General features: G+C 45.3%; 1 protein-coding gene across 2 annotated transcripts in view; it reads left to right on the top strand.

The window, feature by feature from the left end:
• The first annotated feature begins 47 nt into the window (after positions 1–47).
• SPOCK1 (sparc/osteonectin, cwcv and kazal-like domains proteoglycan (testican) 1) overlaps positions 48–27,062 on the top strand; it is a 439,606-nt gene continuing 412,591 nt past the window's right edge. The window contains exon 1 of one of the 2 annotated variants that reach the window (XM_012727923.1): positions 48–239. In XM_012727923.1, the coding sequence (XP_012583377.1) occupies positions 54–239 (186 nt within the window). In that variant the 5' untranslated portion in view covers positions 48–53. The remainder of the gene's footprint in view (positions 240–27,062) is intronic. The other variant, XM_004686754.2, reaches the window with a different exon arrangement.

Below are 27,062 nucleotides of genomic sequence, written 5' to 3'. Positions count from 1 at the left end.
CTCGCCCTCCCGCCCTCCCCCGGCTCACGGCCCCGCGTTGCCCCTGCCCGCAGATGCCAGCGCTCGCGGTGCTTGCGGCGGCCGTCGCGGCGTGGTGCTTGCTCCAGGCGGAGAGTCGGCACCTGGATGCGCTCGCGGGAGGCGCCGGCGGCAACAACGGCAATTTCCTGGACAATGACCAGTGGCTGAGCACCGTCTCCCAGTACGACCGGGACAAGTATTGGAACCGCTTTCGAGACGTGAGTGCCGCCTTCTGGCTCTGCAGGGGGGCACCTTTCGGGGTGGGGAGAGGGGGCTGTGGAGGCGGTGGGGAGGATCTGGGGCCGACCCTCCTGCACGGCTTGCTGGACCGTGGTTTCCCAGGCTGCTGCTCGCATGCAAGGAACTTTAAAGAGAACTTCAAAGGCTTGATGCTCTTGCCTGTTACCCAGTGGCCCAGGTGTGCCTATCTGTAGGTGTGGGGGAGGTGTCTGCACTGAAACGTGGCATTCACGAACAGCGAACAGCTGTGCGAGAGGCTCCCTGAGCTGCTGGGTTCTGCAAACCTCGTTGATTGATTTCGCCACCCCTCCCCCCTCCCCCCCCCTGTAGAGAATCCTTGGGGCAGCCATAATCTGGACCTGCTAGAAGAATCCCTGCAGGAGGGGTTAGGGTGGGAGCGGGGAGCCCAGCTCTGTTACCAGGGAGCAAGCTGTTGCAGGAAGTTTGGAGGGTTGCGGGCAACCTGCTGCATAAAACATTGACGGAAGTACAGTGGTTTTGACCCTTGGTGCCTTTAGGCGAAGGGAGAGGGCAGTCTGCTGACATGAATTGCTCCGCCCTGCAGAGGAGCCTGGGTGGTAGAGGGGATCCCTGAGAGAGGAGCTCTCCTTGAGTACCCGGGGCAAACCTACCACCGGCTTCTGCCCCCGCTGGCCGCTGCCCCCAGGTGCAGCCCTGGAAGGTGCAGGGCAAGAAGCACCTGGCTCAGCCTTTCCAGCAGATGGCATCCCCTCTGTGCTGTGAGAGCCGCTGCCAGCTTCTAAAAGGCAGTCCCAGGTGTCTAAGCTGTACCCTTCTAGGAGACTAGGAACAAACTTTCATCATACTTGCCATTAGGAGTTCCTGGTTCTCAGACCCATACCACAGAGCCCCCGTTTTCGTCACAGAGGCTCTGTGCGTGGGAGATGTGTGACTGGTCTCTTTCCTCCAGGGGCCCCTTGTAGCCCCTTTCCTGGTGTCACCAGCTCACCAGGGACAGGTTCTGAGGGGTCCCAGGAATGTGGATGGTTTCCTGCCCTTTCTAAGGCACCTGCCTAGGCCCCATTCTAGGGGAGCAGGTGCTCCGGCCGTCTGAGTGGGGGCTTATTTCTCTCCTCAGTGCCTGTGCCCCTGCATTATACTCCCCCATGCACTGCTGCTTTTTCGGAGGGGCTTCCCAGTACTTTCATGAACTTCCACAGCTCTTCGCAGTCGTAGTTTTACAGCAGTAAAACTCTTTTCTCCCCATGAGATCTGGGCCAGACCTGTCTGCACTCCCAACCATCTTCCTTCTTTCTGTTCAACTTTGCAGTGACTACCTTTGCTTGTGACTTTTGAAAAAGATGCCCATACTGTGACTCTTCCATTCACAGGCTCATATAGATTAGATAGCATTTTGCCTTTTCAAAAAAAAAAAAAATCTATACATCTGAGATAGAGTCGAGGAACAGGCAGAGGCTTACTCTGCTAGAGATAGGAGAATTAGGCCAGGTATGGGGTGAAGGGCCATCTTCGCAGACACCTTGCTTTGTGTGGCTGCTGGTTCAGATCGAAAATATCCCTGCTTGTTGGTCTTCTGGTGTGAAAGGTTTGCTGTGCCTATTTAGGGTTTCCTGGTCTCTCTATGCCATAAGCATGACATTGTTATTTTCCATTCAGCTTTAGGTTTTTAAAAATTGTTTGTCATTTCTTGCCTTTCTTGTGAACGTCAGCTTTTTGTTATCCTTGGATCCACGTTTCCCCAAATCTGACTGATCATGAGGTTCCTGTGGGGTGCTTGTTCCTCCTCAGCACCCAGACTTCTTTCATGGACGTTCTGATTGCACAACTCTGTCAGTGCTGGGAATCTGTATTTTAAACAAATATACTAGGTGATTCTCTTGATGTTTAGGAATTCTGCCTTATATATTGTAAAACTGTTCAAAGTCTAAGAGCAAAAAAGGGAGAAGCCTCTGTTTAAATGTTCTACTTTTGCGTTTCTGGGATAATTTTGGTGTTAAACTAATACTAGCAGCATCTATCAAAATGACAATTAAGTCAAGGATACTACTTATGACATGTAAAAATGTTTAGAAATTCCAAACATCAACCATCTATATGCTTTGTGTATACTTCTGATGCCAGTTGTGGCTCAGACATAATTTAATGCCATAAACCCTTTTTAAATGTTTTTCTAGATGCTATTTGAGGTCGCATGTCTCCACTTGGGTAATTTGCTGGCAATAACCACAAAGCTTGGTCCCCTTGAGACAGAAGAAACATTGCTTCTTACAGAAACCAGTGTCTAGAGGACAGTGGACAAAGCCCCAGCTAGGGGTGTGGTTTTCTGCTGGCCTGACCCAAGCCTTGTTAGGGGTTGATACAGCCTCAGGGTCTCTCCTACCTTTTTAGCTATTTTGTTGGAATCACTGATAACTTTGTCCTGAGATTATTGTTAAGGTGCTTGTCAGTATTTGCAAAAATATTATAAAAGAAAGATTTCTACTGTTCCCCTGACTTGTCATGTTTTTGATCTTGTGATAGAAGAGACTTTGGAACTTGTGAAACTAAGGGCTCATTTTAGAGAGCTGATGATAACCTTTGGGTGCTATCATTAACCTTAGACTGGAAATGTTAGCGGGCCCTGTGCGCCATGCTCCCCTGTCCGTTGGGTGTGCTGTGACATTGCCAGAGGGGACCCGATAGCGTCTACTGATTGCTTTGAAGTAGTTCTTTCACTCTGCATATACAAATAATTGCTATCTCCTTTCCGGAAGTTCAACTTTCACACATAGTCCATGGCATGGCTTATTACCTGGAGTGCTAAATATGGTAGAAATTGTAGATGTCAGGAGATGTTTCCTCTTAAAAGTACTGGTAGTCTCTTCATTTAGTTATCTTTCTTTAATAAAGACGAGCAATTGGGATGTTTTGTCCAGATGGAGGCCTAGATTCTGACCCAAATACAGTATTAAGAAGTAGAAGATGTAGATGTTTAAACCACATTGTACAATAATTTCCTTCCTGCCGTACCATTTAACTCTTGCACGAGTTGAAGTTGAGAGTTGCTACATCAATTCTGCTTTACAGAATTTTTTTGGCCCCATCTGGCTTTTCTTTTCTTTTTTAATTTTAAATAAATAATATAGTAGTTTATTTTACATCATTTTGTGCATTTTCCCATCTCAGTTGTAATCCCCGTGGGTTTCCCATCTGGCTTTTCTTAACCATTATTTAACCAAATCTTCCACTACTCATTTTTATATTCATTTGCCTATTTATTCTATTTAAAACAAGTATTTGTTTGTCTATCATGAGGTAGGCCCTGAATTCTAAGGGTAAGATAAATAAATGTGCGCTTTTCTCAGGCAACCTCTTGTGGACTGGAGGAAATCCTTTTCACTTGCACTGTCTTAAATGTCCTTCTTATTATGACTTTTTTTTTTCTTATTATGACTTTTTAAAAAAATACAACTTTTTTTCTTATAAAGAAGAGATACATTGCTTCTAATTAAAAATTGAGAACACTGCGGATGTAGGTAATACCTAGCATTTATCAAGCATTTAGTGTGCCCGACTCATTTAAAGTACTTTCCATATATTATCTCATTTAATATTTGCAGAGCTCCTCGGAGAGAAGTACTGTGAGTATCTCCCATTTACTTCGAGGTTAAGCCTTTCCGCAGGATGACCGTGCTAGGCTGTGGCAGAAGCAGGCTGGCAGTAGGTAGACTTCCTGTGCTCTGAATTGATGGAGTGGATTTGGGTGTGACCCTCCATCGACACAATCACCAAAACCCTTAGGTTGAGACAACATGGGTGGGAAGCCAGATAGGCAGAGTTTTTTTGTAAGGGTCACATCAGAGCTTATCACCTGCTAATAATGAGCTTCTGTTTTGATTAAGACGATATTGTTGCTTACACCAAACATGACATTTTCTTTCTTTTGCACACATGAAACTAACCCTGACATTTAACTCCAGGATAATTACCTTCTGCAGGCCCAAAGAATCAGAAGTGTTGCCTTGGCTGGCATTTATCTTACTCGAGTGACCTGAGTTTGTAATTCTAATGAGAGCACAGGCCCTGAGCCATGTTCTTTCTCCTCCTGGCGCACACACTGTGGGATCTGGTGGTCTCTGTAGCAGAACCTGGGTGGCCGTGAGCATCTGATCTGCTCATTTGATCCTAACATCTCAGCTACAGTGAGTTTCAAGGGCAAGTGGGACTTGCTGATAGAATAGTGGCCAGCTCAGTCACTGGGGCTGGTGGCAAGAGCGGTGGTATGGCTTACTGGGTCAGTCATTAATCTGTCACCACAGAAACTCAGCTTGTAATAGAGAGGAACAGAAAATCATTTTGATTAAACAGGTTCAAGGAGACTTAAATGAGTTTGTGATCCTTACTCTCTTTAATGAACCCACTATCTGAAATCCCCTGTCCTAGCTGACCATCGATAGAAATAATTATTTCACAGGAATCATTATAAAGCAACATTGTGGCAGGCTGCAGGCCTGAGACCAGTCTCGTGTTCCCTGTTTTTACCCTCAGTTTGCCCTTGAGGAAAACCATGTGCTTGCCCAGCGGGACCTCGTAGCAGGTCCCCTCGCTGACTTCACAGACCTGGATTCTTCTATTGTTCCTGGTCCTGTTCCAGCCCTGTCCGTAGTACTTCTGGGAGCTGGGTTGCTGGGAGGATAAATGTCCCCCTATGTGCCGTTGAGGTGGTTTGCACAACCCAGAACTGGTACCAAGTGGATCATCAGCTCTATTACTCTCCCAGAAGAATGGGACCTAATGGCCTGACTGTTTTACCTTGCTCGGGGAGCCAGAATGTTGTTAGTGATCAAATATTCTGTATTGATTGTTAATTTACTCAATGTAATGTGTTTCAGATCATACATACTATCTAAAATTTGAAGCACCTTATGCCGACTCATTTTGCCTTCCCTTGGGTGGAGTGACTATTTCTTAGGTAATTCCTCAGCCCCAAGTTCACACTTGATTTCATCACACCACACAGGGTAATTACAATCAAAGAAATTTTTTGGAAGGGTTAAACAATTTGCCCAACGTTTCAAGTATTTGTTTTTTTTAAAAAGATTTATTTATTTATTTATGCATATAGAACTGGGGTACAGGCCAGAGGTTCAGGGGCAGTGAGAGGATTCACCAGAGACAGAGTGGGGAGCAGAACAGGCAGGTCGACGAAGTACACTGCTGAGGGGAGCAGCGGGTGGGTCTGGAGAGGTCTCCTGCACCATATGGGTCACCTCCCTGCCTGGGTATCAAACTTGTGCTGAAGCAGCTGCGGATAGCTTCATAGTGCTGAGTACTACCAGGGAGGACCCGGTTTCAAATATTTTTTGCAGCCACAGTTCATCCTGTAGAGGAGGCCAATGGTTCGGTGTACCATTTTTGTGCACTTCTAAGAAAGGAGAGTTTAATGCATTTGTGGATAACACTAGGACCCCGGAGATAAACAGGGAATAAACCCAACCAGGCAGAAAGGGGGCATAGCCAGAAGATGCCCCTCCCCCACCTCAGCCCTGGTAGGTGGAGGGGAAAGTACACTCTGTGCCATTGAACAGGTGACTCCTGCAGGTTCTGGCCCAAATGCCTACTACAGTGTGGGCTACACACTGAGGCATCATTCCGCTCCAGGTGGGCAGGTTGTTTGTCTTCTCTGAACGGCAGCTTCTTATGGCGTCAGTAGAGATGATAATACTCTGGTAGTGAGGACTCCAGAATGCAGGTGACTGAGCCTTGGCTGACTTAGAAAACTTAGTCCTCCTCTAGCAGAACATTCTGCTGCTGAGCTCTGGGGCTAAAGCCAGGCTGCATCAGGGGTTACAGCATGGGACGGAGGGAGCATACTCTCAAAGCTCTTCCTCCCCCATCTTCAGACTCCCTCCTATTCCCTTATGTTGGTTTTGTTCTCAGTCTGATTAGTTCAGTGTGATGGTTTTTTCACGGTAACTACACATTAATGTCACCTTGTAGCTTTTAATATCTCAGTTGTGCCAATAATAGTCACAGGGTTGAGACTTAGATTTACCTGTTACAAGTTGTCTCCCAATCAATCACTGTGGTCAAGTTGGTATATAGGATTGTCCAGGCCTGAGTACAGGCCCAACCTTGGGGTGGGACCTGTGCCTAAGTGGGGGGTGCCATTGGGTCACATGGTTGAGGGTATGAGAGGGGCAATTCAGTTCCTTAACCAGCTTTGCATGGGTGGCAGGAAGGCTAAATCAGCTAGTGCATGTGAAGCTTTTGGCTTACATCCTCAGTAAGTGGAGGGTATTAATAGTAACTACGCCTGTCACACTTTTATGAGTTATTCCTCAGTGTAGCATTGTATATATTTATATTTTAGCTTCTTTAGTAGGTGCTGCTTCCTCGAGTAAAAGCCGCCGAATCTTACCCTGCCTTACACTCAGTAGGTGGTCAGTGAGCCTCTCCCTGTCCTGACTTGTTTCCCAACCATCCCCTTGGATGAGTCCCTGGGGAGGGAAAGCCTGAAGGAGACTCCTAGGCACATGTGCCTTCCTAGTCTTTGGGAGGTGGAAATTCACATTGAAAACCTTCTTTTTTGGTCTAACCACTCTTCCTAAGCCAGCACTCTCAGCGTCATAGTCCCTTTTAGGATACGCTGCTGTGTGTTGTTTGGTGTCTCAGAACTTGACAGTGGATCCCAGCAAAGAAAGCTGCTCAGAGAAGATTTGAATGGGCTTTCCACACCTCTATGAAGGGGAGCAGGTGTCCCTTGCAGAGGGCTGGACCTGTGATGTGACTTTGACACATGTGTCTTGTTCTATTTGTAAATGACTATGACTGGATCCCAATAGATGGAGGTGCTGTTGAGTGGCAGGGGGCTGTCAGGGAAACATTTCCCCCCCCTCACAATTTGGCCACAATTCCATAACCCCTGAAAAGCTTTTTGGGCTGAGTTGTGCCATAGGGAGGAGCTGTTAGCCTCTGTCACATTTCGGTCTTGCCAAATGGCAGTTTGGGTCTTTGGCTGGAGCATCAGTTTCCTCGCCTGTAAAACTGGAGGTTGTCATTTTCCTATAACACAATTCCTATAACGCCCTTGTGCAGTAGTCCACAATCTATAGTTGTGCAGGTTCATATTTCAATTCCTGTAGTAGATCTTCCTGAAGTGAGATTTGGATGTTGTGGTGAGCTGTGTGAGGTTTTGGGGAGGATGAGTGAGCTCATGGCAGCTGGTGACACCACTCACAACCTTTGAGTGGCTGCTGTTCCTGCAATTCGGATTTGCTGGCTGAGTCACTTCTTTTGACCTCTGCCCTGTGAGTGAGTGTGGCATGTAGCTGTAGGCATTCCTTTCTTTTTAATTTTTTAGAGACATGTTGAGGAACGTTGTTCCAGTAGCTGAGCTCATCTTCCTTCCTTGCCAGTCTGGAAGGCTGGATGAGGTTCCATGTGGCCCTTTCTCTGTTACTGCCCAGAGGAGCTGCTGGCATGTGGGACCTTTCCATCACATTGCACGCTGTCTATGCTCCACTCCTGAAGCAAGCAGCTCTCTCCATGTGTCTGGCAAGGTCTGAGTCCAACCGTGCCTGATACCCTAGCCCTGTTTGCTGAACTCTAATAGTGTCGCCTCTGTGGGTAAGCTCTCCAGCGCATCTGAGGTTAAAACTTCATCTAGCCCTATAGAGTTGTGTCAGGCTGGCTTTGGGGTGTGTGGGCCCATGTTAAGGTAAATGATTCATCTACCTGTGTGTTAGTGTGGCTTTCCCAGCACTCTCTGAGCACGTGACCTCCACAGCTAGTGTTGGTTCATTGGTTCAGTTGGTTCAGCTAGCATTGGGGAAGCTCCTGCAGGGTCCCCAAACTCCACTTTGGCTTTCAAACCATAGGGAAACACTAGTAGGGTTGGCCAGACCTTTCTTCATTCTTTCCACACATCCAGCTCCTCTGTTCCAGATCATTACAGACTGTCAGAAGACTTATAGCTCACTACATCTTGCAGGTCGACTGTGACTTAGAAAAACCCAGTAGCAAAGGGGTAATGCAGAATTATTGGTACAAAAATGGTGGGTCGTTGGTACAAACATGTTGTTTGAATGCCAGCTCTGTGCCAGGCTTTGTGTGTGTGGGGGGGGAGGGGCGGGGGTAGGTGAAGAAGACAGATCAGCTTATGTCCTCCTGGAGTTTATGGTCTAGTGTTGCACACAGATAACCAGTCATTTTGGTACAGTTGAGAAAAGTGCTTCAAGATACTGGTAGAATGCTCTAAGCATATGTGGTGGCGGGGGAGTGTTAATGATGGTTTATTTTGGTCAGGAAATGCCTCCTGGGAAAGGAATTGGGATCTGGTGCAGGATGATAGCATTGGGCCTGGAGAGGAGAGGAGTAGCCGGAGCAGTGCAGGCAAAGCCCCTGAAGTGGTAGAAGCTGTTGTGCGTCTTTCCTGCGGGGGAAGGTGTCTGCCTTTGCACCCCTGAGTAGCAAATTCTCCTAGTTTATTTTAAAAGCCAGTTTGGCACATGTTCAGTGAAACGCACATTTTGGGGGCAGGAGAGTGAGTCACCTGTGAAAATGAGTATGCAGTTCAAGGACTTGGAGGGGGACCTGTTCTGTGACTGATCCTCTCTGTCGCTACTTGTGCAGTGTTATCACTTCTGCGTAACTTCACCTGCCTCCTCCTTTCAAAACATAGTTGCTGCTACTCTAGCAAGTCCTTCCTTCTGTGGTCAGCTATCCTTGGCTTTGAAGCTCCTACAAATCCCCCTGCTGCTTACAAACTAGAGTGCTGTAGTTTCTTAGGCAGGTGGTGACTTGTTAAGTTTATTTTAAAAAACGAAGTAATTTTTTTTAAATGCTTCTGTGGGCCTTTAAAAATAATTGTAATTATGTTTAATGAGATGACATTGATTTGCCGTGCTCTGTAAGTTTTGGAGGTACAGTTCACACCTCTGTTATCACACCATGCCTACCACCAGAATCCCAGTGAAGCTCCCCCACCATCCATGGAATCCCCTCCATCTTTGTTCCCAACACCCCACTTTCTCCTCTGGGCCTCAGGTCTCCATCCGCTTTCAATGGCTTGTGTTAGTTCCTCTACTTTGTTTTTACTATTCCACAAGTGAGTGAAATAAGACTAGATGGTGGTTACCTTTCTCTGCACCTTTCCCTCCTCCCACCATTGCTGAGAACCAAGTGTCAGACTCAGAGGCTAGACAGAAACCAAGATTCCCCTCCTACAGGATCAGCTTAGGTGCTCTCACATGGTCCCATCGGAGTGCTGACCGATGGGGGTGTTGCATGACCCCTGCATCTGGGTCTTCCTGAAGCCCTTTGACAGCAGTGAGCGTCGTGTTTCTTTCTGGGAGGGGGAAAGTACATTCACAAACTGGTGATGGGCATTAGTGTGGATCCTGGATGATCTTACCGATATCCAAATTGACTCGACCTGGGGATGCTTTTCTTAGGACTCTACGGATATGTTGCTCAGGAGACCCTCTCCCTTAAAATGAACCTTTCTTTGGCACAAGGGGAAGGGTGGAAGGAAGGACAGAGGGACACATTGCACAACTGTACGTACCGATTTGCAGCTTTTTCATGCCATTCCCCATAGTCATTGCGTAGCAGGTGAGCAGACATTTATGTGAAGTCCAAAGGTGTCACCTAAGGAAGCAAAACTTCACACAGGTGCTCCAGACAATCCCTGCAGGAAAAACGTGGAAAGAACAGATAGGCAGAGAGCAAACAGGTAGGGTGAGATCTTAAGTGAAATGAATTGGTGCTTTCAGTTCTGGATATGGTATACAAAAGAAAAAAAAATTGCTCTTTGAAATTCAGAGCTTCCTCATCTATGCTTTAGGAAGCCGCATGCCTGAAGCTTTTGTGGAAATTGACTCATTTCTAGCCATTTGAGATTAGCCTCTTCAGCCCCCAGATGGTGGGTAGAATCTAAGGCCTACTGGGGAACCAGAACTGGGTCTGAGCAAACCTGGAGAAGGAGTTCAGAGAGAAGGTGGTCGCTTTTCTATTTTAGCTCTACCATTCTTCTCTCACTGCATACATGGAATCACTCTAACTCAGTGCTAAGAAAGTCTTGACCAAGTCTCAGACAACCACCCACGGATGAGGCACAAGGGGAAGTGCCCAGAGCGAGGTGCTGGAGCAGGGGTGCTCAGACTTAGATCTTGAAATTGAGGAGTCCCTGATGGATCTGTTTAACATGTGGATTATTGTCTCCCAGGTCAGAGCATATGCTTCAGCAGGGCAAACTTGGCATCCCAGAACCCACATTTAAAATAAAAAATAAAATTAACAGACGACTATAAATCAGAGACATTCTGCAGAGGAGGAGGGGTAGGGATCGAAACAGGGGAGGAAAGAGCACAAGGGGCTGTGGTGATGGTGCTTGAGTGAATTGGTGGAATTTTACGGGGCTACACATGTGAGGAAAAAGCAAACATTGCACAGAAATGAACAATGATGTAAAAGATAGATAGTCAATAAATTATATATATATATATAAAAAGAACAAGCAACTTATGTGAGTCTGACTTAATTAGTTCTCAGTCTGTTTTTTCAGAAGAATTCTAGGGACTTTTTTTTTTTTTTAACCCCAAATTGCTAAAAGCATTCGCTTCAATAAAAAGTATTAGGGCTTTTAATGGATAAAAAAAAATGAGTGTTATATTTTGAAAACTTGCCGTGACTGTAGCATTTTTCCTGTGCCAGAAGGCTGCTGTTGCCACTGATTGAAAAGGTCTGCTCTCCATTGTGATTATCTGCGTAGTTTCAGCAGCAGACACCATCAGGGGCTCCTGCAGTGGAGCATGTGACTCGACTTCTAGACCATTGAGGATTATTCACATGAACATGGTAGAATTGATGTGGGACCTTGAGCATGACAAAGTCCTAGGGGATCTCTTGGCAAATCTTTGGGTCTCCAAGTGGGCCTGATTTTGCATCTCTTCTAGCAGAATTGACAGATTTTGTATACAGATGTAGTGATGGCTCTGACATTGGCCTTTGTTTATAGAGAAGTGGGTATTGGAGCTGAAGTGATATTAGAGTGCCTGATAGACAAGGGGTGGGGATGGCAATCGGGAATGTTTACTTCCATGGGGGAAATGCTCTGGGCACAGAAATGCACATTCTGGCAGTTGGGAGTGAGCAGGAGGCCTGAGGAGTACACGTTACCCAGTGACATTCTGTGTAGCTCTCTTCTCAGTATATTACAACCTTTTGCTTGGCTGACTGGGTGATTTTAGAAGGGTCCCAGGACACCAAGAGCAAATACTCATCAGTGTTCAGAGAATTTATGAAAATCAACGAGACAGTATTCCTTGCTTGGAAGCAAGTTCTCAAACTTTGCTTTACCTGACACAGCTGAGTTTTCTCTAATTGTGGTGCCTAGAATTGATAGAAGTGTTGCTAAGAAGCAGAAAACAGTTAAGCGTGGTGAACAGATTTGTGTGGCTAACTGGGACTTTCCAAAACCCCATGGTTAAGAGGCAGCTATGTGGTTTTCAGGCTCTTCAGTGCTCACTGGACATGCTAATTCCTTTGTGACTCCGGTGGACTTGGCTGACTTTTCTTGCTTCCTCTCATCAGCCACTGGATTACTGGCCTTCTGAGCCATAGCCTCCCTGGGACTCTGGATCTGGTCTGTACCTTTGACAAGACACCTTGAATCAGTCAAGTTGGTGAAGGATGAGATGGAGCAGTTTTGACTGGTGTTAAGTACACTGTTTGATTTTCACATGCAAGGGTTGTTGGTTTAACATCTTTGTGTATTAGAAATACCCTCCCTTGTTTCTTTCTGTGGTCATTCTGGACCTAGTGCTTGCCTTTCTAGTAACCAGATCCTGCACACACACTGAGCGCTTGATGTGTTACAGATGGGCCCCTACACTCATGGGTGTGGATGGGCCATGGTGCTCTGTGCTGGGCACTTTGGATGCACCAGGGATCAGACAAGCCTGATTCTTACCCCTGGAGTCTGCAGCCTTCTTGTGTGAAACCATATGAAGAAAAAGAGGTGCTTGGTGGTCGGGGAAACCTGTTGGGGCCTACTTTGCCAAGGAAAAGTCCTGACCTTTCAAGGGACCAGACAGTCCAGGCAAGCTGGACTTCTAGAGACACTTCCCGGGCCATGTCTGGGGGAATGTAGCTGAAGCCTTTATCCCTGAATTTTGCTGGTGATGTCATGGCAGCTCACCTAAACTCTTTCTAACATACCAGGGTGATCCCTGCTGTTTTGCCCGCGTGTAGGGACCCGGACACTGACAACAGAAGGTTGTTGGTCTTTATGATCAAGGTGGAGCATTTAGACAGTCAGGGCTTGATGCAGTATTGTGGTGAGTTTAGCCTTGTCAGCTCTCTTGGTTGAGGCCTGTAGCGAGCTCTGAAGGGTAAGGAGTGGGTATTGTTGGCATCTGGCATCTGCAGAGCAAGGGCAACAGCCTGCAGGCACAGCTTAGCGCCTTTCATAATGTGACCCCCAACGACAGGGTCATGAGACATAGTAGTACCAGCGTCTGAGCGTCCATGTCACCCCTCCCAGTTGCTACCTGTCTCCTCCTAGGTAAGAACGGAGTTCTTACACCAGAGTTTAGTTTTGTCTCTTTTTATCCTTTTATAGAGGGATCCATAGGGATCTATTTTTTTGTGTCTGTGTCTGACTCAATCAACACTAGATTTGTGGCATATTGTTATAGGAGTCTATAGTTTGTTCACTTTTTGCTGTGTAAGCAGCCCACATTTTATACCTGTTCAATTGTTGAGGGACATGTGGGTGGTTTCCTTATTTTGTATGTTATATAGTAAGTGAATTTTCAGAGATGCCGTTAAATTTGCTTCTTCATACAATGTATGCAAGTTCCGTAGGTTCTACATTTTTGTTTTCCTGTTGAGAAAAAAAAAAATAGAACCCATTATCTAACTCTGAAAATGTACTGAACATCTATTACATATCAGGCACTTATCTCCCCTCAGGAGTGTGTTCTAATCAAGGCAGACAAGCAATACACAGATTAAGGTACAGCAGTGGGTTCTGTGTGCTGTGGAAAAAATAAATTAGGGTAACTCAGTTGGAAACAACGATTTCAATAAATGGTCTTAGGAGACTGGATATTCATGAAAAAAGAATGAAATGGTATGTTTATCCTCCACCACTCACCAAAATTAACTCAAAATGGATTAAGGACATAAACATAAGACCTTGAACTGTAAAACTCATTGAAGAAATGATGGAAAAACTCCTTGACATTGGCCTTGGCAGTGGTTTTTTTTTTTTTTTTTGATATGACACTAACAGCATAAAAGCAAACATTAACAAGGGGACTATGTCAAACTCATGTCTTCTGCACTGCAAATACAAACACTCACCAAGTGAAAAGGCAGCCGACAGAAGGGAGATATTTACAAATCACCTACCCGATGAGGAACATACAAGAAATTCAATAGCAGAATAACCCAAAGTGAGTGAAGGACACTGGATCAGTGTCGGCGAGGAGTTGGAGGAAGGGGAGCCTAGGGCCTTGTTGGGGGGAACGTAAATTAGGGCAGCCAATGGGCAGAACTCTACAGAGGGAGGCAAACGGGTTTTGGCCAAGGAGTAGATACACACTTCCAGTTAAGAGGCACATAAGTTATGGGGTTCTGATGTACAGATGGCAACTAATGTACAGAATGGAGTTCACAATACTCCATGCAACACTTGAAATTTGGGGTGGATCCTAAATGTTCTCACCATAAGAACACCACTGCAGACGGTGACTGGCTGTGTGAGGTGATGGATGTGTTTGCAGCCCTTACAGAGGTGATCACTTCTCAATATACACATATATCAAACCATCACACTGTACACTGTAAATTTATACACTGTGAGATGTCAGTTATGTCTCAAAAGAGCTGAAACGACCTAGGATAAAAGGAATACGGAAGGCATGTGTTGTACTTCAGCTGTGGGTTTGCTGTTATTCGCTGGAGTTGTTCTTTCTCCCAGTTGAAAGAAATGGAGAAATGAAAAAGAAAATGTAAAAGAAAAATAAAGGAAGAGATAGATAGACAAATAAAAAGTAAATAATAAATAGAAAAGAAATAAATTACATTTCTCTAATATACACTTTTTTTTGGGGGGGACAGGGTGTCCAGGAAAATGTTTAATACCAAAGTTTTCATGATTGATTCATGATGTTATTAGACTTTGTAAATGACATTTGAATAGTGTGCATCAGGCCAGTGATGGTTTGTGCTACAGAATACCTAACTAAAATATCTGAAGGCAGACAATTGGTTGTCTCCACTTTTCCTTACTCTCAATAATGGCAGGGTTTCCGGAGATGGACAGACTTGTATACTGGCATGTGCATTTTAAAGGCCACTGGTGTGTGTGAGCATGTTGTAAAGTTTTTGTCCTAGAGTCAGAGCATTTTACTCTCTCCTTGCCTGCATTGGCTGTTAGTGGCTATTTGGTAAAGGAGGTCAGGGAAACACCTGTTAGGTGCAGGGACTGGATCAGCACAGGTCTGTAGGAGCCCATCTGGGAGAAATGCTTCTCGATGCCTCCTGAATTTTGTCATGAGGGTGGTATGGAGGCCCCCGCACACCTAGTTTTGCGTGGCAGAAGCCACTGACCTTTCTCACCTTTGTACCTGGCCCTGGGACTACTTTGTGAGCCTGTTCTCTGAAGGGCCCTTGAACTCACTGCAGAGGTGTTAGAACCTCAGCCTTGTTATTGTTAGGTGTGGAGCAGATGCTGCAAGTTGGATTTCAAGTCAAATTGCAGCTGACGGGTCCCTTGCCTCCGGTACAACTTACAGATGCTTCAGTGCCCTGTGGTGGAGGAGGTGGGAGGAGATCATTAAAGCCAAGTCCATCTCCACTACCACGGCGGAGTGTTTTCTTCTGTCCAATCCAGACAGGCTTGGGCCCACATTTCAGTCTTCATTTGTGTTCAAAGCATCTGCCTGATTTTCATTCCTCAGTGTTTCCTCCCACTGCTCTCACCATAGGCCTGTCTGGGGCACTCACCTCAGAAGAGGCAGGGAGAAGGGATTCCCCTGCCAGCTGTCTCAGCTTCAAGACTGCGAGAGAAAACACCACTGTTCTCTGGGTCTGTCTGAGCATTGGGGCTCTCTCTAGACCTAGAGTAGTGATGCCTGACCAGGGAGATGTTGACCCTGGAGACATTTGCCAATGTCTGGTGACAACCCCCCTCCTCTCTCCCACCCAAACTGTCAGTAGTGTTTTTTTGTTTGTTTGTTTTTTTGTTTTTTAAAGATTTGTGTAGAAGTAACATTGCATTATCATACTCTGAGAGTTGGAGGTATTCCCATTATAAATCAGCATCTGTTTATACTATATACATCAAGTTCACCATTAAAAGTCCAATTCTTAACATATTCTTAACCTCTGAGGAGGTGGGAACCTATCCCCCTAAGTCATGGAATTGTGAACCACTAATACCGCAATAAAGAAAATAACTGAAAGCCCATTTCTATCCATCACCTGGGAGGGTCGCCTTTTATCCAGAACTCTTCCCTTCTGGTAACCACTAATTTGGTCATAGAATCTAGAGTTTTATTTGGTTAATTTTTTTTAGTTTTTTTTTTTTTTTTTGTACCACACAGGAGTGAAAGAACAGTGTTTCTTTCTCCATCTGGCTGATTTTACTTAGCACAATACCCTTTAGGTCTGCCTATGATGCAAGTGGCAGGATTCCATCTTTGTTTTTTTCTTTTTACACCTGAGTAGTATTCCTTTGTGTATGTACACATCTTCTTTATTAAACCACCTGTTCATGGGTGCTTAGTTTGTTTGCAGCTGTGGGCTGTTGTGAATAGTGCTGTGAGAGGAACTTGGGGGTGCATCTGTCTCTTTAAGTTAATGGCTTTATATTTTCTGAGTAAATGGTAATTTTTTGGTAAGTGAATGTATAGTCCAGGTGGACAAAGTTGAGCACATGGAGCCTAGGAGGAGACAGTGTTTCCTTTGCTCATCTAAGAAATCAGTGTCAGAAACTCCTGGATGCTGGGACTCAGCCTGAGACAAAACAAACGGGACACCCTGTGCTCACGGACTTTCACTCGAGGGCACATTCGCCTCTTGTTACAAACACTTGACTTTTCCAGTGTCAAGAGAATGGAGGAGAAATGGAACAAGCACGAATAATCTTATGTTCTGAGGAAATATGATACCTAGCTGCAGCCAATCAGATATAATAAGATCACATGATTTTTATCATTATTATTTTTTTTCCAAGACAAGCGGCCGCAGGGCTGTTTTTTATTTTTTTAATCTGAGATGTTGTATATTTACCTGCAAGTCATGGCATACTGGCTGCACTGTGAATCAAAGAGGCAGTTTGATTTGTCTCCCTGAGGAGCCAGAAAATGCAGTAGGAAAGTATTTCTTTCTCCCCCAAAGAAGCGGCTGTCTCCAGCTGCATGGGCCGGCTCCTCCGCCTTGAATCGCAAGTTGCCGCACGTCTGGTGTAGTTGCCGTTATTTCCAACGAGATGACTCTCGTTCACGACTCACTTCTTTTTCATATGCTACACAGAAAATTTTAATAACCTGCTTCTCTGAATTCTGCAGCTCAATAGCCCTCGCTGCAGGGCTCCGTAGTGGGGAGCATACTCCTTCCAGGGGGTTCTTTTGTGACTGTGGGAGCCACAGCCTGATTTCAGCCCCTCTGGGGCTGCCAGGCGCTCAGCACATGTTGAAGATGAGCTGGGAGTGCCCCCTTTCCTTGTGTAGCCTCAGCACTCTTCCTCGGGGAGGGGAAGGGAGACAGCTCATAAGACAGTAGCTGGCCCTGCCTGGGAGGGCAGCTTTCTGGGCAAGCCTCTGCGCCGGCCCTGGACATGGGGACAATTCTGCCTCTCACCTGCGTGCATTTTCTGTAGCTTACGTTCATGCATGCGCGGCCTTGTTCAGGTATCCTGCCCCATGACTGGTGGACGGAGTCCCCTCGGCCATCTCCCACCGTGCCCTACACCTTCCTGCAGGCCAGCCTTTTCTCCTGTATTCTGCACCCCGGCTTAAGCCCCACGAGTTCCGGCCCTGGCCCGGCATGGGGCGCCACCGTTGCCTGAGGAAGGTTGGATGGATTAGGCACGGGCAGGAGGTGTGGGTAAAGGATCCTCTTTGGTCAAGTCTGAAATTGCTTTTCCATCTTGAAGATGAACTTCCCAACAAAACCTGTTCAGTGCTACTAAACCAAAAGTGTCTTTCTTTTCTCTAACCTTCAGTTATCTTCAAAGGCCCTTTTGTTTTTTGGCGTACTTTAGGGGGCATGGAGGATAAAGAAGAAAACCTATATTGCTGTAGCTCAGCTCCCCTCTCCCCAGCCCTGGGGGGCCCCTTCCCTCTGGTGTCTACCTAGACCGCTAGCGGATTTGGCTGCTTTCATCTATCCTTGAACCTTGACCCCCAAACCAATCTTCCACAATCACTTTTTTTTTAATATTTTTCTTTAGTCGTCGTTTTAAAATCTCAATTTTTCTTGTCCACTTTCCTCTCCCTACACAGATTTACTGCTTTTGTGAGATGGTTCCATAGTTTCCATCAAATTGACCTTACATTAGTCGAGCCACTTCAGCGATAACAGCGATGTTGATGTGTCCGTGTGAAATTCCGTTTGTGTTGTTTCGACAAGGGAAGCAGGGAAGAATCACGGTGCTCCCTTCATTTGGTCAGCTAAGTTGGTGAACTTGACAGAGACTACATCATCTGAACTATCGGGCGTCTGTGTGCTAGGCATGGTGCCGGGAAGGGGAATGTGGAATCCAGGAGGAAAGTTCACCCTTCCCAGACCATGCTCTGCTTAGCTGAACTAGAAGACAGTGGTGACCCAGGTGAAGTGAGCTAACACTGCAAAGGACAGGTGCTGGGGCAGACGGGTCAGGACCCTCCCACCCCCGAGGAGCCTTGGGGAGGCACGGAGGCCTGCTCTGAGTGGCGATGTGCCTTTTGGAGAAGACGGGATGTAGAGGGCAAAGAGAAGGGTGTTGTGAGCAGAGGAGTTTCTGCAGAGTCCATTGCCCAAACAGATCGCAGCACCCGGCACCCCAAGGCCTGGTTTACAGCCGCATTCCCAGATCCCCGACCAGGCAGCCAGAGGATTTAACAATGAATCCCAGCTCTTAATTTCTGACTTTGGAAGAATGTTGGGGAAACCCTGTTTACAGCCCACATCTGTGTTCTCAAATGCTCTGTTTTCATTCTCTTGGTTCTTAATGTTTGCCAGGAGTCCTGTCTTATGTGGTGACCCCATAAAACTTGTTCCCTCTTGTCCTTCTCCCAGTAGTTTCTGTGGTTCAATGGCTTCTTCCCTGCCTGAATACCTCCCACTTTCACCCAGCCTCCTAGGTGCTCATTAGCCTCCTGACTTCAGCCTGGGAAACAACGGATCGTTCTTGAGAGGGCAGGGGATGGATAACGTGGAGTGGGGAGAGGTTGGGAGAGGTTGGGGTACCTTGCCATGCCCATGTCTCCCTGTCGCACTCAATGCTTGACACTTTGCTATTCAATGTGTACCCCTCAGTAATGATTGTTGAGCTCTAATCCACTCTCAGACACATGATTTTCAGATACCCTAATCTTACGTCTCTCTGTGGGGTGCACTCTATTTGTGCAGAGAAAAACAACTATCTCTAAAAGAAACAGGAAGGCTGTGTAATAGGATTACTACCCTACAGGTGGTAGGGCTGATTAGAACTGATTGTCTTGAGGCAATAAGATTGTCTTTTGAGAATTATTTCAGTGTGTGTGTGTGCGCACGCGCGAAAGCGTGTGGAAAGCAAACGTGAGCAGCTGCAGCTTTGAGACCAGTCATAAACACATGTCCCTGTTTACCAAACATGTATGGGCAGCCAGTTTATTGAGGCTTTCAATTTGGGAAATAAACATGAGAAAATTTTGTTTATCTTTAATTGCTGCTTCTCCTTAATAATATCTTGGGCAGATTCCATCACTTTCCCTCATTTTAAGCTTTAAAACGAAGTCGTCTTGAATTTACAGCTTTCATGTCCTGTCAGATTTGGGGCTTTCTTTCTCAGGAGCTTCCTCTCCGCTCACTGTGCAGTCTAGACGTGCCGAGGCTCAGGGAGCTGGCACAGTGCTGGATGCAGAACTGAGTGTTTAACCTTCTCCCTCCACGGTTCGCACCCGGGCGGGTCTCTGCGGGCGCACACAGGGAACCTGCTCATACTCCATTCCCACTGGAGTGTTTGCCTCCAGGGTGGCCTCTTTCTCCTTGCTCCCTTTTTCAATATGGATGGCTGGTAACAGTGATGTAGTAACAGCTAACTCCCCAAATCACATTTTGGCTTACAACAACAAAGGTTTACTTCTTCCTCTTCTGCACATCTCCCCTGGCTTGGCAGGGCTCTGACCTGTGCTGGTGATGGCTCCAGCTTGTGCTCCGTGTGAGGAGGAAGCGTGTGCTACAGTCCTGCATGTGCAGGACTCAGGGTGTCTGCTTCACCGAGACACTGGTTTTCTTTATTTTAAACAGGGCCAGACTCCACATCAGTGGTGCAGTCGAGGCTAACCTACCAGGTAACTTGCAGGAGGGAGGTCATCTGTGAGACCAGTGGCATTAATAACAACACCCCCCAGAGCACCCTCTCTGGAGTCTACCCCACAGCGTGGTGCTAGTAAAGTCCCGCCTTCTGGTGGGGGGGTCCCCATGAGGGGTACATGCAAGATGTCTTCAGACTTACCTCCCATGCTCTGCTTCTCAGACTCTTATGTCCTTGTTCTTCTCCAGATGCTTCTCCAGTGCTGCCTTTTCAGCTTGACTAGTTATCCTGGCTAGTCAAGCTGGACAGATTAGCAACCCCATTTCCTAAGGTTTCCTGTTGGGAGACCGGTTGCCTCTGTAACTCAACCAACCACTCTTCAAATACCCCCTTAAATGGCCCTGGAGAGAAACACACCTCCCTGGGAGAACTAGGCGAACATGGCATGTTCCAAAGGCTGATGAGCACGGCTCTTCTCTCTGGCTGCTGCTTGTATGAGGGACATGTGAATGAACACTAGGGTTGGCGCTGCCCCAGTTCTGCCTTGACCCCTCCAGGTCACAACTGCTGTTTCATATCTGGAAACATGTGACCATTTACTTTTTAAAAAGAATATAGAGGGATTTGGTCTTAATCAGATTTGGGGAGCAGCACAAGTTCCATGTGGTAGAGGGAGCCTCATCCTCTGCTGGACAGCACATTACTTCATTGATTAAAAGGAAATATTAGTAATATGTGCCCACGTAGGTCCTTGAAGACATGTAGCCTCACTGGTTAGCACTGCAACCTTCGTTGACAACTTTTCCTGTTCACATTTTCTAGGACCTTGAGAGAGATTTTAATTTCTGTTCCATTTGAAGTAAAGCCAGTTACTCTTTCAAATCTGAATGTCCCTGTAGAAGTGGGGCTTGGATTTCTAATTTTTTAATCCAGTGGTTTTGGGAGATGGATGCTGGTCTAATTTCCTCTGAGTGTAGCCACAGAGGATTGTGTCTCAGACTCTCAAGTTTGGCTTATGTGATCTGTGGGTGGATGACTCTTGCTTGTTCATCTTTACCCCATGAGATATAGCAGCAGATATGTATTGACACTTGGTATGCGCCGGGCTCTGTTCTGAGAGACCCTGGTTGCTTTGTCTGTCAGTCCTCTTTCTATCCACATCTAGACCTCCACATACACTGAGTACTCTGCACAGCTAGAGAGGCCCCCCGGGACCCCAAGGCTCTTGGCGGTTCAGACACTTGACAAGTAGAAGAGCTAAAGAAAAGAGAAGGCTTCAGCTCTGCATTGGACTCCAGACCTGCCTTCTTGAATATCCTGTGTACTTGACTGACACAAACCTCGGTCTGTTAACTGGTAGCCACGCAGTGACAGGGGCCGGCACTTTCTCTGCTTTGTTACGTGAAGCAGGCTTCCTCTCCCACAGTCACAGGGTGTGCTGATGTGTGGGAACTGCCACTGTCAGCTTATTACAGTGGTCCTTAGCGTTAAGTGGCGTCTGCGCTGACACGCAGAGCTGAGCCGGTGATGCTCTTGAAATGAGGCTGCGGTTCCCCTCAAGTGCGGGCACCCCCCGGGGAGTCAGTTGGAAAGTTTTGTCATGGTCCAGTGGATGTTGACCTATTCTAGTGCAGAGCTGCTCTTCAGGGGTGTCGGCAGGCTGACAAGTTTGTTTTTATATCCTTGCCAGCAGGCTGGTCCCTCACTCCTGGAGGTTAGACTGAGAAATGTTACAGGTACCAGAGACATGAGTTGACTGTCCCCAAACTCTTGAGTGGCCTGGCAATCTCTTCCCAACCTGGAAGTTGGTGGAGGATGTCTGAATTGTACCTCTCCACAGGCATTGGGTATCACCCCTTTTCTGTACAGGGTATGCCTAGTCTTTCTTACAAAAATACATTCCTGCTTAGAAAAACTGGATTATAAAAAACAAATCTCATCTTTTTTTCCCCAAGGAAATTAAAAACAGAGGAATGAAATACCTGTAGTGTCCTCACCTTAAGGTAGTAAATGCACTTGGCATGTTTATATACCTATGTATGTATAGTTCTAAATGAAAACGTGGAATGCACAGGCCCTTTTCATTTTAAAGTGCCATGTAAACATTTTTCTGTCATGGCAGTGTCTTTGGCTGGATCTTCTTAGTATTTCTTTGGATAGATAGGCCATAATTTATTTAAACAAGTTTTTTTTTTCTTGTTTGCATTTTGTTTATTTTTAGATTCTTTCCATTAAAAGTCTTGTGATGAACGTTTTAGTTGCTTAGATCTTTGTTCATCCTTGTAATGATTTTTCTTAGGGTAAATTTCAGAAAAAAAAAAGCACAGGGTTCTTGGGAAATAAGAATATGCAAAACTGTAAGACTTTTGATATGCTGGTCGAACTGCATGTATCCTCCAACCACCCCCACTCAGCCTGAAGAGACCCTTTTCCCCACCAACAATGACAGTTTTGGCCCCTCTGCAGTCCACTAAGCACTCTCCTGGGGGCCCTTTAGCTCTTCTGTTGACCTGTTCCTCCCACTTTCTAGGTTCTTTTATTTTTTCTTTTTAAGTATTCAGAGTTTGTTTTTCATGCAACTCTTGGTTTAAATATTTAACAAATGGAAAACACTAAAACTAGATCTACCACTCTTAAGTACCTACTCTGAGAATACAGAATTACTAATTCAAAGAGATGCATGCACGCTCATGTTAATTTCAACACTGCTTACAATAGCCAAGAGCTGGAAACAATCTTGGCACCCAGTGAAAGATGAGTGGATACAGAGGATGTGGTACAGATATACAATGGAATATTACTCAGCTATGAAATGGAAGAAAATTCTTGCCTTTGTAATAACATGGATGGAATTGTGTTAAGTAGAGTAAATACTAAATGGTCTCATTCATAATGTGTAATTGAGAACAGTAACAATTGAAAAACGAAAACAAGCCCTAGAGATCTGATATGGAACTGAGGCTACCATTAGGGAGAGGGGGATGGGATGCTAAAGTAGGGGGAATCCAGTGGACTGTAGTGGAGGATTGTGGTTGCTTCGATGGTAGGTGCGGTATGGTAACATGTATCTGGAGGGGTACAAACCTGTTTCTCTAAATTACATACTTTGTTGTAATGTATACTCAATAAAAAGCTAATACTTTAAGATAAACTCAAGTATTTTAAAAAGAACACAGTGAATTTACTAGCTCCTACCTCTGCCGCTTACCAGTCCTGTTCCTTTCCCTGCTCCTCTTTCTTACCTGTCACAGACAACCACCGTTACTAATTTCCTCAATATCTTTCCAAAAATTAACCTGTGCACATGAAAGAAAACAAGCTATATTTTACTCTCCTTTCCCCACTTTTTAAACAGACGTAGGATTCTCTATAGATTGTTTTTCTTCTTGCTATTTTTATGTAAAATATTCTAGAGACTTAAAAATAATAGAACATTGAGAACTTCATTCTGTTTCTTTTAAGACGTTGAGCTGATATATTTCTTAAGAACACCACAGTCTACATTTTCAATACTAAAATTTTCAGACCCAAGAAATACACCACTAATACAATATCATATAGCTTATACAGTGTAAAATACAGTTTCTAAAAAAAAAAATCCCACTATCTATTGAGATACTGAATATTGTATTTGGCTGACATGTCCAGAAAAGAGAAGGTGCCTCCTCTATTTTGGGAGAAGGGCGTTTTAGGACTTGGCATAGTTGAAGAGTTGAGGCCAGTGCCATAGTCCGTGAATGTCCTACAATCTGTAGTTCTCAGGTTGCTGCTTCCTGATTAGATCCAGATTAGACATTTTCATAAGAATATGACATGGGCAGTTTTATATACTTCTTGCTATTGTTTAAGACACCTAATGCCAACATATCTCCCTCTGAGGGAGCTTAGTTTGATGGTGACATCTGCCAGACCGTGTATTGCAAAGGTATTCATTGAATGTTCTTTGCATTCAATTAATAATCTCTGGAAAGGGATTTTGAAATCACCTGAGTATCCTGTTTTTCAGAAGTGTCTTACCCAATAGTTTCAACATCTGTTGAGAGAATTTTTGCCATTGCCATTTATTACTTTGGGGAGGTCAGAGTGATTTTACAGTTCCATTCTTTGCTGTATTTTCTTGGTATTTTTCAGTAAGGCAGAGCTTCACCTGTCTTCTGCTTTTTTAATAATTTTGTAGATACATTGATTTTTTCCAAGTGTGTTAATCTTCAGTGCATCGTTGATGCCTATGTGTTCCCATCTTTGATTGTGGGGCCTGTTGAAGCTTGCTTCTATGTCCTTTGGAACTCTCTTGCTTTCTGTCATGATAAATACTCCAGGCTCACCTTGTATTTCTCCCTCCTCAGTACAGGAGACAGATGTTTCTTCACAGCCTTCAGTTTCTTCTGAAATTTAAAAACCAAACTCTGAGTGCTGTGTGGGCTTGTCTCCACTGGCTCTCATCGTTGTTTAGACTTTTAAGTGCAATAGATGTAGGAATCACATAAGTTGTGAGCTCACACTGACTCTTTGAGAGCAGATCTAGCCCCAGACTGCTAGATGCCATCAATTGGTTTTTCCCATAGTGAAAACTGATTGTTATTATATTAATACAAATATTCATTTATTTTTCTATGTAAACAAAAATGCCTAGGCATCAGCACCAATGTGACAATGCTAAATAAATCTACAAAGTATGCTGTTTCTTTCAGTTCTTTTGTTCCTAGACTGTCCTGTGGAGGGGTTTATAGTTCGAGGAGTGTGTGCAAAATTACTTGAAAAAGTTCTTATTTATAAGTGATTTTGTTACTGTTTTAATATTTAGATGTGTATACTTATTGTTGCTAATAAGCTTTTACAGTGTTTAAAGTTATTTAAATGTAAAATACATGTATAAAAGCAAAACTATGTATAAAAGTTCTATATAGCCCTGCTTACTCCTTATTGCTACATTTCCCTCTCTGCTATGCCTCCCTGCTTACGAGAACAATTTTCATTAGCTGCTAGTTTATTTTTTCTGTGTTTCTTTCTATAAAAATAAGTACACATGTGTTTTTATTTCCTCTTATTGTGCGTGTGGGTATATGAATATATCATGATGCATGTTTGTACCTTTCCCCCCCACTTAATAGCTTCTGGAGAGGGTCATAGGACTTTATCAGGCACTTCCTCTCACATTCTCTCATGTGTTTACAGAGACTTCCCACTGTATGAAGTTATAGTAGTTGATTTAGCCAATCTTCTGTGGTTAAGCATTTAGGTTTTCCAACCTTCTGTGAGCATGTTTATGCAGATACATCAATTTGTGTGTCTTTTGTTTCCTATTGGTAGAGGTATGTCTGGACTAAATCCCTGGATGCTGCATCGCCAGGTTAGAATAAAAGCAGCTGCAGTTTTCTTAGCTGTTGCTCAGCTCACTCTGTGGTTGGCCCATTTGTCCTCTGACCAGCGACACAGGGCAGGACTGGTGTCCCAGAGCCTCGCTAACAGAGCAAGTGATGAAGCCTTTGAATTGTTGTAAATTTGCTGGGTAAACGATAGCATAGGGTAGTTTTAACTTGCATTTCTCTTTCAACAAGTGTCTCTTTTTGTGGGCTCTGTGAATTCTGCCCACTTTTTCTCTTGGGTCCTAATTATTTTTAAGTTGCATGGTTTTCCATTGTCTGGATATACTTTATTTACCTAGTCTCCTGTTGGTGAAGATGGGAGTAGTTGCTGGTGTTTTGCTGTTACAAGCAACGCGGCGGTGGGTGAGCTTACAGAGCCCTCAAGTGCGGCTGTTTCTGTAAGTTAAGTTTCAGATGTGGTTTTGCATGAGCAAAGGTCTATGCATTAGTAATGTTAACAGGCATTGTCAAATTGTGCTTCCCTGCCTGCACTGCCCTGTTGACACCCCCACCAGCAATGAATGTGAGTACCCGGCTCAGCCCAGCCAGTGAGCAGACACGGTGATTGCCTTGCAGATTTTTGTCCTGATGAGAGAAACACGAAATCTCAGTGATGTGTTAACTAGCACTGAATTTTTTTTTTTATATACTTGAGATATTTGTATTTCTGTTTTCTGCATTATCATCTCTTGCATTCTTTTAAGGTTGGGGCTCCTTTTATCATGGCAGTCCTCTGTTCTCCCTGGACAAGATCATGATGGGGGTGTGCCAAGGGGAGATAGTGACAGGGACATTTCCTGACTGGGAAGTCTGCCCTCGGAGAATTGCAGCCCCAGACCAAACCATTCCTGAAGCGTCCACTCTGAGCATGCATGCGGTCTGCTGGCAGTGCCTGAGCTCCACCCTAGACCTCCAAGGTGTTTCCTCCCAAGAATTCATGGCAGCGCCTCCTCAGTGAGCGTCTCTTCAGATGAATTCCTCAGTGGAGGGATAGCCTGACTCCAGCGCACAGCTTGCACTTTGAGAGACATTTCATTTTAGCACTCTCCCCTGTGTTCGCCCTGTAGCCTGTTTGATTCGCCTCTCCAGCCCAATCTGCCAGTGCAAAATCACTGCCCTGTTATTTTCTGTGTCCTCAGGGTCCGTGGATGTGTGATTACCTCTGTTCTGATTGCCAGGCTGCACGGCATCCTGATCACCGGTTCTCAGCCTCTTGTTTCCCCTGCTGAGAAGTGGAGAAGCCGAGGTCCCTCCTTTTCTTACTGTCCTGCCCGGCCCTGCCCTCCTGTGTCTGGTGTGCCTGCGTTGCGCTCTGGGTCTGATCTACGGCTGGCATGTCCCTCGGGAGCCATCATTATTTATGCAGGGTGCTCGAGGGGCTGCGTTTAGTTTTTCACACTATCTCAGGGAACCACCGTGACCCTACAACTTCCTTTTGTCTTTGTCAGCCACACGTCAGCACTGGACCTTTCACAAGATTCTGCCCAGCTTAGGCTCAGGAGTAATATGGCTGTTGATTGAAAATTTATCAGGTACCTATCACTTCAGGTTTATTTCCATTTCACTTTTGCAACAATCGAACAAATATAGGCACTATGACCATCTGCATTTTTACAGATGAGGAAGCTGTCCAATCCCTCACAGCTGTTAAGTGGCAAGGCAAGAGAGAACACAGTAGTTTGACTTTGGGGAGTACTACGATTTAATGGGCAGAACAAAAGTCTGCCAGACTAATTATGTGAAAAATAATTTCTGTTTCTTGAATGTGTATCATCTGAATCAGTCATTTTGGGATCACCTCCTGTGAATGGGGAGACATTGGCTTGTGTTAGAGACTTGAACAGACTTGATCACATAGTTAGGGGAGCTGCTGATGAAGAACAGTGGCCAGGGCCCTCCCTGGTGGCACAGAGTGTTAAAGCACTGTGAAGTTATCCACAGCCATTGAAGTATGAGTTTGA

This window comes from Condylura cristata, unplaced genomic scaffold, assembly GCF_000260355.1.
Source record: "Condylura cristata isolate star-nosed mole 26May11 unplaced genomic scaffold, ConCri1.0 scaffold00021, whole genome shotgun sequence".
In the NCBI taxonomy this organism is placed as follows: Eukaryota; Metazoa; Chordata; class Mammalia; order Eulipotyphla; family Talpidae; genus Condylura; species Condylura cristata.
This window is presented reverse-complemented; position numbering and strand designations above follow the sequence as displayed.